The sequence below is a fragment of the Numenius arquata genome, chromosome 10 (genome assembly GCF_964106895.1).
Source record: "Numenius arquata chromosome 10, bNumArq3.hap1.1, whole genome shotgun sequence".
NCBI classification, from domain to species: domain Eukaryota; kingdom Metazoa; phylum Chordata; class Aves; order Charadriiformes; family Scolopacidae; genus Numenius; species Numenius arquata.
Window position 1 is genome coordinate 1563858 of NC_133585.1, and position 15918 is coordinate 1579775.

The 15918-nt window shown below is 50.8% G+C and overlaps 1 protein-coding gene across 5 annotated transcripts in view; it reads left to right on the forward strand.

The window, feature by feature from the left end:
- Positions 1-4009, forward strand: part of PANK1 (pantothenate kinase 1) — a 39963-nt gene extending 35954 nt beyond the window's left edge. For all 5 annotated transcript variants that reach the window (XM_074154382.1, XM_074154379.1, XM_074154380.1 and 2 more), the window contains 2 exons: positions 1754-1879; positions 2463-4009. In XM_074154382.1, the coding sequence (XP_074010483.1) occupies positions 1754-1879; positions 2463-2522 (186 nt within the window). In that variant the 3' untranslated portion in view covers positions 2523-4009. The remainder of the gene's footprint in view (positions 1-1753; positions 1880-2462) is intronic.
- Positions 4010-15918: the final 11909 nt, after the last annotated feature.

Genomic DNA, 15918 nt, shown 5'->3' on the forward strand with positions numbered 1-15918 from the left:
CTCACTTAGGTTCTTCAACAAAATCAATTTGTGCCCTGAAGCACGAGTTTTGATAAGTTTGGGGTTTTTTTCAATGATTGCAGCTTTAATATTGTGTCGCAAATGACTTGCATGTGTGCAGGATAAAAATGAGGCTGGGGAATCAATGAAATGTTCTGTCTGCAGCACTTCAAAGCAAAGTTTGCTCACACAAAGTTGGCAGCGGGGCAGAAAAATTCCATAGTCTGGAAGCGTTTGGCTCCACATCATTTGGAAGGGTCTGTCCCAGGCCGGGCAGGACCGGGTGAAGGAAACCAATCCCCTGGTTCATGCTTCCCTCGCTAACAGGGCGTGGAAGTGGCGTCTGAACCAGTCGTCTTGCAGAAATATGTGTAGGTTTCTTTATTGCATCTTTGATATAGATTCCCCCGTTCTAATATATTGGCAAATATGTGTGTATACTGGGTTAAAGGTGTGCTGTGGCTTTCTGCTGCTGGGGAATCAAACAATTCCCAAAAATCCCCTGGAGCGGGAGAGTGCGTGTCTTTTCCAGGGTGTTGTAACTGGGTTAGCTTAAGTGAGCCTTTCATCACCGTCGCCGTCCCTCCACCAGTTGAAGATTTCTGTCTGTCTTTCAGCTTTGAGTATTCCAGCAGGGAACAGCCGAACAGCAAATCGGCAGGAGCCCCTTAAGAGAGAAAACCAGCGTTTCTTCGCTTTCCCACTGCTGAAAAAACGCTAAAGCTGTTTGTAGTTCCGTTCGAAAATCTAGACAATGTAATTTTTAACCTTGTCAAGTCAAGGAAGGTTGGCAAATAAAATCGAGGAGAAATTTGCACTGCTGTTCTAGTAGATAGAGCTAGTATTTTTAGATTTTAAACCGTCAGTAATTTTTATACTCGGCATTAGGTGCTGCTTGCTGGAGTTCCTGGTAACGGCAGCTTCGTGCGTACATTCAGGGGAAAAAAAAAAAAACCTTCGTGAAAATGAAATGCAAATGTGGCTTCTAATCAATTTGATGGTATCGCATTACGGGAAATTAATCAGCTACGTGTTTGTCCCTCCTTTGTGAGAAACAGCTTGGGAGATAGAGCTGCCTCGCCAGAGGGTGCAAAGTGCTCTCGGCCGTGGTTAACAGCAGCCGTGTGAGAAGTTCTTATTTTATAAGTTCCTGGGAAACGAGTGTGACCGCAGGGACTGAGGGGATAGGTGACTGTAAAGCAGAATTATTTAACTACAATTTATGTTGATGTGTTTGGTTTGAGGACAGTTGTAACTCAGTCATTGGAGACTGAGGAAATTAATTACTGCACCTGGGTATCGGCACCCTCCCATGCTGAGGGCTGGAGTGAGGGTGTTCTCTGTGGCAAAACTCGTTAATGAAGTTGCTTTCTTTAACAAGCAGGGGGAAAAGATATCTTCAGTGCAGCCACATCATCTACAGTTAAAAAAAAAAAACACCACCAAAAAACCCAACAGAAAGCTCCAACAAAACATCCTTAATCCTGTTGATGTCGGGAAGGTCTGGGCTGTAAGCGAATATTCACCATCTTTGGAATAAAACTTCTCTCTTTTTTTTTTTTTTCTTTCAACATCTCTACTTACTGGTCATTAACTACAGTAATTTTTTATTTGTTTTTACTTTTCAGTCTGGAGAATGTAAACGTAACCCCAAATTCCCATTAACTCCGTAGTGGAGGCAGAAGCACGTGTTGAATGAGGCCGATGTTGTAGCTGAGTCTAATTTTTGCTGCTCTGCTTTTCAATGTTGCAGAACATCGACAAGGTGGTGTTTGTTGGCAACTTCCTCAGAATTAACATGATCTCTATGAAGGTGCTAGCGTACGCCATGGACTATTGGTCCAAGGGGCAGCTGAAAGCTCTGTTTTTGGAACACGAGGTAAGGAAATACGCATTGAACTTACTTCTGTTTGGAAGTACAGAAAGCTTGTGGTTCTTGTCGTGGTGAAGGGAAAAGGGAGAATTTCAGTGCCTCATCTGCGTAAAGACACTTTAATTACAAATTCATTTGAAAATTCCCCTTGTTAACTGGCTGGCTTAATCACTAATCTTGGGGTATTTGTTGCTCAATGTTGTGCGTCGCTCATCTTTGCTTTCTGACCCCGGTACCCACAGTGTTCGTTTGCGGGGTCTGGTACAGAAACCTCAACTAGAATTAAATTTTATAAGCCTCATTTCCAGATGGATGTATTAAAAATGGAAACTGCCCTCCCTCAGTACAGCATTGTTCTAGTGGAGCTGTAACTTGTACTTTTTGACAGTTTTGGAGAACCGTGTAAGGTTTCTCCTGGTACAAAGCCCTTTCTTGGACCTAAAGAAGATCATATTAAATCATAATTCAGATTTCAGCAGGGCTCATTGCATGAGAAAAGTCTTTTAGTTGCCTTACCAGAGCTGAAGGCTTCACATGCTCATGCTTATGTCTTATTTTGGAATTTGTTTGACTTTTGCCTTGTTCAAAGGGTTATTTTGGAGCTGTTGGGGCTCTCCTGGAGTTGCTGAAGATGACAGAGGATCAGTGACGGAGCTGTCGGCGGAGGTTCCCACTGCAGATGCTGCTGGAAAAGAGCGAAAGCCACTACAAGGATGGAAGCGAAGCCATTATGGTAGTTCTACCTGCTGGATTTGTAAATAATTTAAAATCCTTTTAGCTGATCTTTAACTTCTGGGTTTTGAGCTTCTACTTCAGAATTCATACTGGGAATAACGAGATTTTTTTTTTTCTGTACACTGTATTTTTTAGGGGAAAAATGTGCAAAGTGGCCAAACAAACAGATTTTATGGATTTATTTTAAAAAGCGGATACTGTTTAATGTAGGACCTGTAATATGAGGCATCTGCTTTTCTTCTGGGGTTTACTGATTAGTGTGGTAATTTTAACTTCATTTAGTAATCACTCTAGGAGATTTTTTTATCTTATTTTCATGACGTTTCATGATTTGTTCTTGGTTTCAAATGAAACTACAAAGCTGATGCATTTTACTGTGAAAACTAGTCATTGATTTTTTTTTTTTTTTTTTTTTTGCCTTTCCTTTCCACATTAGATGAGACACTTTATTATTTAACACCCCCCTTGCCCCTCCAAAAAATAAATGTACGAGCTTTCTTTGACCACGTGTTCCTTGGCAAGACTGCGAGAGAACTTGCTGGGGGCAGGGGGTCTGAGATTGCAAATCACGACTGATGAAAAATGACAACAGGAACAGACACTAATGGGTTCTGCAGGACTCATTCTCCTCTACGTTAAAAATTTTAAACAAGGTGCGAACTAAAATTTTAATTATTGGTTTGGCACCGAAACGAAATCCTGTTTGTGTTGAACATCCCTGGTCCGCGTGCAGAGTCCCGTAGTGCAGATGTTATTTATGGGTACGTTCTTGGCGTTAGATGACAAAGGGAAGGGATTTGTTTTCATTTATTTGAAGACTTTTCTGTAGTCTGCAATTTTTAACTTTTATCTTAATCAAAACCAACTGATAACTGCATTATTTCAAAGCCCAGTTTCTAAAATTAGAAAATAAACTGCCTAATGCATTATCTGGTTTTGAGCTAACGTTAACTTTCCCTCCAGGTCACTGGGAGTCGAGGGTTTATTCCAATACAGTATTTTCTCTCTTTTTTTGTGGTTTGTGGACCCCTCTACATGATTGATTTTTTTTTTCCAGTTGAATGGAGAGTTGAGATCTCTGTACTTGGGTCGCTGCGCAGCGCCCATGAACTTGCTTTTCTCGGGCACCGTGAGGGCTCACAAACGGCGGCTGGAAAACCCAGGCCATAAATTGTTTTGTCTTGCAAAAACTGCGTGTGATGTCACAGAACGGAAAGGGCCCATTGGAGGGACAGTGTAAAATTCAGACGTGTATTATCCAAGATATTTTTGGAAGGGGGTTTATTTCACTTTTTTTAACAGGCATTGATTTCCGTATCTCCCAAACGTTGAAATAAATTCATATTAACGGAAGTGTTACCTTGTCTAATGGAAATAAAGACCACTGCTGTTTTGACGGTTTTAACGCATCTGTGGGATTCATTTCTTGAAACGGGTGATGCCCGATACCCGAGGCTGTTGTGTGCCACGTACGACTCGTTATTTCCATAGTTCTTTGGTTCTGGATAGTTTTGGTTTTTTACTTGGTGACACGGCTTTGGTCTGTGAAGCCTTTTCCCTGCTGGAAGCTGACTTTCCCGTAGGCTGTAAATCACAACGCGAGACAATTGGTGGGTTGTGGTTGATATTTCGTGGAATATTGAGCTTGAGGTAAGTGGGGAGAGTGCCGCTCAGTGCCTCGAATTTTATAAATAAAAAAACCACAAAGCTTTATTTTATTAATGATTGTTTTATTTTTTTATTATTTATTAATAAATAAAAAAAACTATAAAGCTTTCCTTAAGCTTATTTGCCAAGTTTTGCCGCGCCGAAAGGTTGGTTTGTGTGTTGGGGGTGTTTTGGAGGCAGCCCGCGGGCTGGTACCGGGCGGCTGCGCTGCTGCTGAGAAACGGTAGAGGGAAGCAGAACATCGACCATCTGAATAACTAACACTTTGCTCAAGCAGCTGGGCTCGGGGCGCCTTCTGGGGCGGGTTGGTTTGTTTCAGAGAGAAATTCCATCTTTTTCTCCCTGGCCAACTTTTGAAGGGAATTTGACACGGGAATATCTATCCCTTAGGTGTTCTTAGATTCTAAGCGTTTATAGTTGTGGGAAGGAAGAACATAATGTCAAGTGAACAAATACTGACGTGCTCTGGGCAACCCTGCTTCGGCAGGGAGTTGGACTAGATGATCTCTGTGGCCCCTTCCAACTCTAAAAATTCAGTGAAATTCAGTGAAATTCAATGAAATATGAAATAGCACTTCTTTGAAGATTAAAATCCTTTAGTCCTCAAAAAAAAACCAACCCCAAAACCCTAACCAAAAAACCAACCAAAAATTCCCTGAAACTCCAGCGATTCATTCAGGAAAATCCATCTGGCCTGTGCGAGCTGGAGACTGGGTGGCTGAAGCAGGAAAGCCCAAACCTGGCTGTGAGTTCCCGGGCACCGGCAGGTAAGATGGTCACGGCAGCTCTAAGAGAAGCACAAAACAAAACCTTAACTTCAAAATGCTGATTTAAAATTGCTTAATAGGTAAGTTGGTGTAATTAAAAGACTGGGGGAAAAAACCCTTTTGAGGTGTATTCTGCATAAATGAGTACGTTTGGTTGGGAAAACTATTAGCAAACTAAATGAAGGCACTAAGTAGGAGAAATCAGAGGAGCCCGAGGTAAGAGGAGGATCACGTTGTAAGTTAAATGGTTCCTGTCCCGAGGGAGAAGAGCCTGCAAATGCTGCAAAAGTATTTCTCGGTTGCTTTGAAACCTGTGGTTGACTTTTTTTCCCCTCCTTCCCCACCGCCACCGTCCCATGAACGCAGGGAACTGTAATCTGCTGCTCTGGGCTTTTCCTGCCTTCGCTGCTCCCAGCCTCCGTGTTCCTTCTCCGTAGCTGAGGGGACGGACGGGTGCCGGGGGGGTTCATTTCTAGCCCTGTGCCGGGATTTTTCCCGCGGGGGAGCCCTCGGGGGCTGTTCTCGGAGCATCGCTCTGGTCTTGAATTGTTCCCCTTGTGTTTTGTAGCCAGTTGCTGCCTACAGCGATCCGATGGGAGGGTTCTTTGCCCCGTGTCATCATCCAGAGGAATCCAAAGACTCTGAAACCAGTCCTACTCCACTCTGCAACTGGTACAAACTGGAAATCTGAGTGAGCAAAGCTCTGTTTCACCACTATCGGAGAACCTGGAAATACCTGGGAAGATCGTTTTGGGAAGGGTGGTGGTGAGGGAGCAGCTTTCCCTGAGGAGGATGAGTGAGTCTGCAGATTTAGTGTGGGTTCAAAGCCCTTGTTTCGCTGTAATTGCTGAGATCTCTTAACGAGCCGCTGCGCTAATGTGGCTTCTCTTTCTGAAACTGGGTAATAATGAGGGCGAGCAGGAGCAGAGCGAGGGGATTCCTTGTCACGGCTCGTGCCGAGGGCTTCTTCTTTGGACTCGGACATCTGTGCTTGTTGAAACACAGGCTGCTCTCCTCCTCCTCCTCCCCCCCTGCAGAAAAAAACCCAGTTTCTAATGATTTTGACAAAAAGTCTAATTATGTCCTGTAGAAAGAGGGGTCTGTGTTTGAAAGTAAAGTTTTTTGGACTAAATAATTGGGAGAAGGTGCTGGTGCTGCTGAGGAGTGAGAGATGACTGGGAGCAATCGCTTGATCAGGTTTGATGGAGAAGAGCAGCATGGGGTGTGCGGGGCCGGTACAAAAATCCCAGTTCTAGGAGGAGGGGGGTGTTTTTCGGTGCATTCCAGCCTCAGCGAAGCTGTCCCGGTGTCTCGCTGCCGTCAGCGCTTATGTTCCCGTTAAAGGCTGTCACAAGATACTCGCAAGTGATTTTTGGCAGGAGACAGCAGAATTCTGGAGATGGGGAGAACCATATGGGGTTGAATCGGTGACAAAATAAACAGACGTGATTGTTTCCAGTGGGATGAGTTCTGGGCTCTGGTTTTCAAAGCACAAGGTGCCTTTGGGGTGAAATGAAATGAAATGCAGGCGATGAAAAAGACCACGGTCTCGGTTTGTGTCTTCGTGCTGGGGAGGTAGAGGACGTCTGATCTCTGGGATGTCCTGGGAAATAAAGGCTTGTTTAAACCGAAAAACAATCCAGTTTCTGATTCTTTAAGTATTACTGGTGCTGATGGGAACTGGGAGCTGCTTGGTTATTAGTGTTACTGGTGTTGCATGGTTATTATAGAGAGAGAGAGGGGCTGTGCAATAAGAGTCTCTTCTTCAAACCTTCCCTTGGCGCCTCCCTTGCCAAAAATCCCAACAAAAAGCGGTTCTAATTGTGGAGCCGGGACAAGCTGCCAACTGCCCGAGGAACCGAGATTCACCTCGTGCAAGAGGAGGTTCTGGACGCAGACATGGTCTCCGGTGCAGGCAAGAGCCCGGTCTCCCACGCCGCTTGTCTCGGTGTGGAAACGCACAGGAGGGCATCTACTCTTCTGTCGATTATTTTTATTTTATTCTTTTTTTTTTTTTTACATCAAACCCAGTCGTGTCCTGGTGGCAGAAACACGGCTCTCTTCTGCCGGCCTTCAGCGCTTTGCAGTTGAAACGCTGTACCTCAAGCAGCAAGGTGTCACCCCCTGTCCCTCCACACCCGGGATGGTGCGGCTGCTGAGACCTGCTTGGGGGGTTTTTGCTGTTGTTGGGGGATTTTTTTTTTTGTTTTTTTGGCATTCGTTTGAGTTTGTGCCCATTGCACGGAATAAAAGAGGTGGTTTTGGCTTCTAGGAGTCGGGTTCCCAGTGCCCGGCTGGCTGGGAGCTGGGGGGTGTTCGTGCCGGTGAGGATGAGGAGGTCGATGCTTCGCGCCCGTAGGAAAAACGTGCCGATTAAAATGTTCTTTCCTACGGGCTGTCGCAGCGGTTGCATCAGTCGGGAGTTGCAATCGAAGGATTCTGTGTAAATCGGTACATGGTTACCAACCGGCCAGTGTGATGCTGTGCTGGGATGGAGCAGTATTTTTATCTGCTCCGCTGGCTCTGCCCCCTCCGTCCTCCCATGGGCGTCACCCCCTGGATGCCCTCACTTCCAGCTTCCCTTGGGCACCGGGGCGGCGCAGGGTGCTCCGGGATCCTCCGCTGTGGGCAAGGCACCCGGAGCCCCGAGAAGCTTCTCCTCTGAGAAGGTCGCGTGGGCTTCACCTGGAGATGGCAATAAAAAAAATTACCATTGGAATTCATTTGAAGGGTGAGAAACGCTGTCTGGTGTTTCAAACTTACTTTTACTCTTTTTATATTTTAAAAAACAAACTGTAAAATAACGCATATTAATAAAAAAAAAAAAAAACCTAAACAAATCAATGGTCTTTCCATTTCCAAAGCTGGCTGGCCAAAGGAATCCCAAAATGCTGAACGTACTGAAATTGTTTTAGTTCCTTTTAGCAGAATGGGTTTGTTTTTTGGAGCGAGCTCCCCCCTGGTGTTATTTGAACAAGGAAACAAATCCACGCCGTTCCTCTGGCCCCAGCGCGGCTGTTCCCCAGCTGTTCCCCAGCGAGCGGCCAGCCTGTTGCTCTTGGCTACAAGAGCCTGCGCACAAAAAACCCCAGAACTATTTACCAGGTAAGCCAAGAACAACCCCAAATTTCCCAGTGTTTTAGTCATTTCTTTTTTATTTATTTTTTTTTTAGCTTTACCTCCTCAGAGGTGTCTTCTCCCCAGCAGATCTGCCCGGGCCGCGCGGCAGCTCCTCGTCCATCCCTGGTTTTGGAGGGGGAAGAGCGGCTCCAGGGACCGACGCTGCTTTCAGGTGACAGCAGGGACTGACCCGTCCCGTCCCGCAGCTCTCCCCTTCCAGGTAGGGCAGAAAATACTCCGGCGCTGAACGTTCCGAAGAGTCTTCTCTCCTCTTCACCCCTCGCTCTGGGCACACGAGACATTGAATGCAAAAAAAATTAAGCCGAAGAGTCACTAACCCCTGAAAATGAATTCACCTCTTATTTGTGGGAAGAATCATTCCCTCTGTCAGGAAAGTTTCTTTTTTTTCAATTTCTGATATTTTTCTCCACTATTAAGAACTTGATTTTTTTAACCTGCCACGCGCCCTCTCTCCCTCTGCTGGTGCCCTCACCCGAACGGGTTATAAAATCTCCTGTGTCGGGTTCCCGTGAACATCTCCCTCACGGCACTGTGAGAATTTTTGTTTCATTTTATACCCATTACTATCTATATATATTACTGTATATTACGGTTCGCAGATACCAGCCCTGGAATTATAAGTGCCCTTATCAGTGTAGGAGCAAAAGAGCCGTTACCAGTTCTGCTCTGCGAGTCCTGGCACAAAGACAGCACAGAAGCCTCTTTCCTACAAACGGGGAGCGTTAATCTTGGCGACTGAAATCTCTTTATTGACGAGAGCGAGAGAAGAACTGGCGTTTCTTTTCCTTTCCTCACCTCCTTGCCTTGCAGACCTGTTGGAGGAGAGGAAAGAGTTGGGAGTCAGGTCCCTTCCAGTCCCTGGCCTTTCCACCCACCCTGCTGTGGTCGGGAGGTGTTGGGATGTGGCCGGCAGCGCAGTGATGGGGGGGGGGGGGGAAGAAAAAAGGCTGAATTCAACACATTCAGCCCCATTTCAGGCCCCGTCCCTCCCGAGGCCGGTGCCCAGCACCCACGGGGCAGATCATGTCAGATGTACCTTCAGCCGCCTCTTCTTTAGGTCTCTGCCCACACACGAGAGAAAAAGGCAAAGGAATGGGGGAAAAAACCGCCTTGCACACGCACAGAGTAAAATAAAATAAAATAAAAAGTGGGCTGTGGGGTTGCGTGTTGCATAAGCGCCCCTGGAGCTCATCTGGTCCATCTCCAAAGAAAACAGGAGTCTTTGATGCCTGTAACTTTCTCTCTGGGTGGAATGACAATAGTTTCTGCATTTGTTAACTCTGTAAATGTTTGCTGTAGATGTTATCAATGGGCATATTTTATTTAAAGGAGTATATGATAGTTTAAAGCAAAGAAACTCTCTCTCCCCCCCCCCAGCCTGTCAACGCAGCAGATACACCCATTGGGTAGTAAAGCCTGATCTGAAAGTGGTCCCAGTGCTCAGCTGTGTGTTTCACAGGTGAGCTGGAGGGAAACCAGTCCAGAGGCACGGCCGGTGAACCCTGGGATGGGTGGGGAGCTCGCCCCGAGAGCCCCAGCTGGAGTTTTGGCTGAGGTACAGCCAGTTCTTGCCAAGTGACTGGTTTTCTGTGCCGTGGAGAACGGGTGGTGGCTCACCATCTTCTTTTACTTGGTGTCACGTGCTGGTTTGGGGAACAGGATGAAGAAGACCTGAGGTGCCTTCAGGCTTTGAACCCCAGTTCAGCCTTCTTTAGTCTGTGCTTTTCCCCAGGAACAGGTACAGGTGAGGGTATAGCAGCTCTGTAGAGAGAGACCTTGGAGTCCTGGTGGACAAGTTGCCTGTGAGCCAGCAACGTGCCCTTGTGGCCAAGAAGGCCAATAGTCTCCAGGGATGCATCAGGAAGAGCGTGGCCAGCAGGTGGAGGGAGGTCATCCTCCCCCCTCTGCTCTGCCCTGGGGAGGCCCCATCTGGAGCACTGGGACCAGTTCTGGGCTCCCCAGTTCAAGAAGGACAGGGAACTGCTGGAGAGGGGACAGCAGAGGGCTACAAAGATGCTGAGGGGACCAGAACATCTCTCTGCTGAGGAAAGGCTGAGGGACTTGGGGCTGTTCAGCTGGAGAAGAGCAGAGTGAGAGGGGGTCTCAGCGATGCTGAGCAATAGCTAAAGGGTGGGGATCAGGAGGATGGGGCCAGACTCTTCTCAGTGGAGGCCGGTGACAGGACAAGGGGCAATGGGCTGTAGCTGCCGGCGGGGGGAGCTGAGGGAACCGCAGGGACCGTGGTTTGTGATGTCTCTGGCTGAATTTCCAGGGATGCCAGGGAAGCTGCGTCCCCTCGGCTGTAGGATGCCAAAGGTTGTGTGCCCAAGCGTTAGCGACCAGCTCTGAGGACGTTCCTCTGAGCGCGCCCTTACGGTGTGCTCCTGCTCTGTTGGGCGGCTGTATCGGGGAGGAGGAAGAAGAGGGCAGAGGAAGGAGGGTAGTGCCATTTTCAGTTTACCACAGAAAGTTGTATATAAAGGTTCAATTAAACAACATACTTAAAGAACATTTATGCCCAGGGAGGCCACTCATCAACTGTACCACGGCACCCAGCCACCCTCCAAGCTGTAACAGCATTTATCCTCCCCTGTAAATCCTCTAGCGTTGGAGCCTCTGGTTGTTCCTGTGGTTTGGAAAGCGTAAAAGAGGGTAAAGGAATTGTTCTCGTTTGGGGTAGGGACCGAGCGGAAAGGACTCCATCCCCGGGGCGCTGCCTCTGCCCGGTGGGGCTCCCGGGGGGTGAGTGTGCTCCTTTGAAATGGTGATTATAGCGGGTCTGGAGGAGCCACACGCGGAGTCCCGCAGCCTGGGGGGGGTTCAGCTGAGTTATGTTGTACTCCCGGATGGAGCAGAGCGATGGATCCTTTATCCCGTGTCAGCAGCCGAAACTCGCACGAGAAGGATCTGTCCTGGAGCGACCAGAGGAACCCTGTCACAAATGTCTCAAACCTGAAAGTCAACCCAAACCCTTGTGTTTCTGTTATTGTTGGGGGGTCGCTCCAAAAAGCCACACGAAGTCACGCGCGTTGGCTCGGTGATACCTCGTTTGCGATCCCTCAGTGCTGAAAATGAATTTGTATAAAATTTAAACGGCCCCAAAGGGTGTTTTTCAGTTGTTACAGTGCCAATGGCCAGGCCGGGGGAGTATGAGCCGTGTCACTGCCTCTGCGCGTCCCTGGCGTGGACGGTACACGGGGTGGTTTGTGCCTTCTCCCGTGGGGCTGTGGCCACGTCCTTCCCACCCCACGGGGAGGAAACCGTTACCTGTCGTCGACCCGGACCTCCGAACATCAGCAGCCGACATCGACACCCGCTGCCGTCCCCGTCGCCGGTGGGCTTTGTCACAGAGACTCTCCCAGCCGGACTTGCAGGAGAAGTTGGCTGCGATGCCGAGATCCCCCCCGGGCTCCGGGGCGGTTCCTCGATGCCCGTCTTCTCCAGAGCTGCCCGTGCTCGTCCCGCCTCACGCAGAACAAATAAAGCCTCTCGCGAGGTCCTTCGCGGGGTGTTTTGGCAAGGAAAGCCCCAGCACAGTTTCACCGGTGCCACCTGAAGCACGGTCTGATCCAGGTAAGGTTACAGATCTTCCCAAAATATTACAGAACTGTAAAAAAAGGGGGGGGGGAGGGGGGGGGAAATAATCAAAATTTCACCAAGAAAGTAAAAGCTGCACTTATTTCTGGTTCGAGAACAAGTTTTTGTCACCCACGCAGCTGGGGGGGGGAAACCAAGGCCTTTTTCTCTCCAGCTGCTGTGAGTTACCACGCTGTGGGAAGGGGGGTACTTGTGGGGGCTGCCCCACACGCAGCTTCACCCCACGGCCTGCGGAAGGGGGGGGGACGCGCTTGTGGACCAGTGTCTCCTCGACGTGCCACTGTCCTGTCCAGAGCAGCGCTGTCACCGGGGAAGGGGAGCCTTTCCCACCCGGTAGCCCACCCCCCGGGGAAGGGGAGCCTTTCCCACCCGGTAGCCCACCCCCCGGGGAAGGGGAGCCTTTCCCACCCGGTAGCCCACCCCGAAGCTGCCGTGCTGCCCCCACTGGTGTGTAATTCCTTACGTTTAAGGGGTTTGAATGCAGCCTGGAAGAGCCGTGTACCACACGCCTCCCGCCCCCCTCTCCGGGCTGTGGGCGCCCCTGGGAGCTTCGCGCTTGCGGAAGGTGCTGGGTGGGAGCCGGGAACCGGGCAGCCCTTTGTCTGGGGAAGGGCAAGAACAGGTCCCCTTTTATCTTTGTTCCCATGGAAAGTGTCGCAGGATGTTTAATGTCCCCTCCGAGCGCAGACCTGCTGTTTTTCCAGCCCTTGCCTGAGAAGCCGTGCGGGATTCAGCAGGCCACTCGGTTTATCTTCCTTGGATAAACAAAAAAGGCTGCTGGAATTTGAAACTCGTTCCAAGAGTCGAGGGTCCGCAGCCTGCGGAGATCCGGGGGAGTCCTTCCCCTGCCCCGGGGCTTGGGATCGGGCTCCCCAATGGAAGAAGGGGCCAGGGCAGGGCGGCAGGGCTCCCGGGGGTGTGCGGGGCCGCCCCCACGCACGGGGTTTGCTGTTATTTCCACTCTCGAGTGTCTCCTGACGGGGGAAGAGTTTACAAACACCTTCTGAGCCGCCCGAGGGCGCCGAGCCAGACACCGGGGTGCGGGGCTGGGCCTTTCGGGGGCAAAAACCTTCTTAACGGGCCGGCAGCGCCCGTGGCTCTGCCCAGACCCCTTCGCAGGGCGAAGGCACCGCGCAAGGGGGGGGTCCCGCTCCCTCGGAGGGCAGTTTGGCGGAGCCGGAGCCTCGGTGAGGGGGGGGAAGCCCCCCCCGAGGAGCCCCCCCCCCTCTCCGGGCTGCGGGGCGGCAGCGGGAGGAGGGAACCGGCCGCCGCCCTCGCCACCGCCGGGGTTTTGCTCGCCGGCCGGGCGGGGTGGGCGACCGAGCTGCTGCGGGGGGGTCTCGATGGACCCCAGCTGCTCCCTTGTCCCCCCCCCCCCCCCCGTGCGAAGCCCAGCCCCGGCTCCCGCCCCCCCGGCAGCCACCGCCCCCGCGGAGGCAGCGCGCCCCGCTCCGCCCGCCGCCGCGGGGGCTGCAGCCGGCAGGTAGGGGCTGCGCGGATCCTGCGCGGATCCTGCGCGGAGGGAGGGCGGAGCGGCGGGGCTGGGGTGCGTTGGGGTTGTTGGGGGGTCTGAAGGCGGGGGCGCGGAGAGGGGCGGGCGGTGCGCGGCGGCGGATGGCAGCGCCGCGGGGGTCGCCTTCCCGCCCTGTCCCCAGCACGGAGCCTGGCGCGGCAGGGGCGTTAAGAGAATAAATAGGAATAAAGGTAAAGCCACCGTTATGTTAAAAACCAGCGCGCGCCTGTCCGTAGGTAAAGCGCTGCTCGGGAAAAGCACAAACAGCGCTCCAGGTTCCCGCGCGGCGCCGGGAGAACTTCGTTCTCTCTTTTTTTTTTCTGTTGAATAAGCAGAAAAAATGTACCTGTCGGGAGAGCGCTGCGGGAGCTGGGGAGCCAGGGCCGTGCGGGGGCGCACGGACCCCCCCCCGGCCGCTTGCCACAGCCTGGGGAACCGGCTCCCCAAAGAGCCCCGGAAAGCGGGGCGCAGGCTGGGATCGCCGGTCGGTGGCCGCCCGCGGAACTGGTTTGCTGTGGAAGCGGGATCCCCCTCCTGAAGGGCCCCGGTACATTAACGTAATTAATTTCCAGGGGAATATTTTAGTCTTTTGCAGGACTTCCCCAGGTGTGTGGTAACGCGCTCGGGGCAGGTGGTACCGCAGGTACGGATCCTACAGGGAATTCTGTGTTCAGGAAAGCTGAGTGAGGTCAGGAGAGCGTTCCATTTAAGAAGAAAAAGAGAAAAAGATTGAGTATTATCCCGATTTTGGACTTTCTGATGATTTGCCACTGGTTTGTGATGTGCTCCCTTTGATGTCTCTGGGGGTGCAAGTTGTTGATGAGGCGTTTGGAGTGAACGTGGGTTTGTGTCGGAGCCGTGGGGGTGGCGGAGTCTCTGCTGCTGGCAGCCCCCGCCAGGAGGAAACCCTTCCGTTAGCGCCGGGAAATTGGAGGATGAGGTGGGACTGACCGGAGGGGAAGGGGATTGCCTTTTGCTCAGCGTGGGTCTGTTACGCCTCCGTTAGAGCCGTGTTACCCACCTCAAATCGTTGCCCGTTACTGGCTTTTCACATTTATTTTCTTAGTTAATCGTAGCTCATTATGTGGATTTCTCTTTACGTTTTTTTTTTCACTTAATGCTATATTTAATTTTTACTTTTTCCTCTTTTGCAGCAGTGTGACAGGAGCGATTTTAATGGCAGGTTTCTCAGGGCTTCCCGTAGGGGTTTCCACGTTAATGCCCTTAAAAATCAATCATTAACTTTCGCCTTTAGACTCCAGTTGGAAAGTGAGGGTGGGAGACAGCGTAGCACGGCGCGTAACTTCTTTTCTACAAAACTTTATCAGGATTGGTTTGACTGATGGGAAAAGGTGGGAAACCTCAGGAACCTTCTTTGGCCCGCGCTGCAGGTTGACTCCAGCTTCCAGCTGTGTTTCATCGCCCCAGCGAGCGGGTCCCCTGCAGGAGATGCCCCGGCTGCTGGGAGCCGCTGGGTTGGATCTTGCTGATGTTCCGATGTCGGTTCTTCCCGGGGAGATGGGAGTTGGCTACGAGGAAGGGGATGAGGAGACCCCCTCAGGGATCCCTTCCTCCCAGGCCAAGATCCTACGGCCCGGGCACGGCGGGGGGGAAGATTTTTCAGATGTTTCGGTACAAACACAATCGCTCCCTGGGGGGGGAAATTTGGCGTGGGTTTCCTCAGAGAGCCCGCCTTGCGCAAGCAGCCCCCTGCCGCCCTCCCAGCACTCCCAGTACAGCCACTGGTGGGGCCGCATCGGGGAGCTGCCGCGGGTTCAAAAGTGCCTTTTCCTCCTTGGTTACCCGGTACTTCTGGCTCTGGTGTCTGGGGGTGCGGCGGGGCTGAGGAAGCGGCCGGGGAGCAGGAGGTAAGGGCTGTTTCTGCCGGGAGACGTAATTGCTCATCAAATTGTGGTCAGCAGGAGGTGGCACGGGGTTACGGCGGCTTGGAAAACGTAGCTGGATGCTCGGGCATCCTAATGCTCAGGTGTCTTAATGCTCAGGTATCTTGTCAGGCAGTTAGCTGTACAGGCGAAGAACCGGTTCTGTGTTTCGGCTGTAATTCCGTTTTCACCTAACGATTTTACTTTCCTGATATTTCACTCTGCGTTTTCGTAACTTCAGGGTACATTTCCTCTTCAAAAGATCATTTTTTCCGGAAAATAGAGCTCAGCATCGTAAGGGTGTGTTTATTAATCAGGTTATATTCAGCTGGGTAGGTGGACGCCTTAAATTCTAAAAGGGAAGATTGAACCACCCCGAGAGGGCGGCTCTGAGCCTAGAGAGCATCATTGTCACCTGCGTGAGATTTACTCTCTTTTATATGTACACATAATGTGAAATATACTTCTGAATGTAGCCTAGACCTGCTGTCAAATTCTGAATGGCAAAAGCGATTAGGCAATTAGCACTGTTTTAATTGGTATGGCTAGACTGGAAAGTCAGTGGAGCGTAAGCTTTCTGTAATCTGCTCTAATTTATTTCAGCCTGGACAGCACGGATTGAAAGCTCTTGTGCATTGTTTTAGGGCTTGTCCTCACTCTCGCTTTTAGACACCCGGTTCCTCTGTCACCATCCCGTTGGAGCCAGTGAGAACACGCCGGGAGCACATCAGCTCCTGCTTT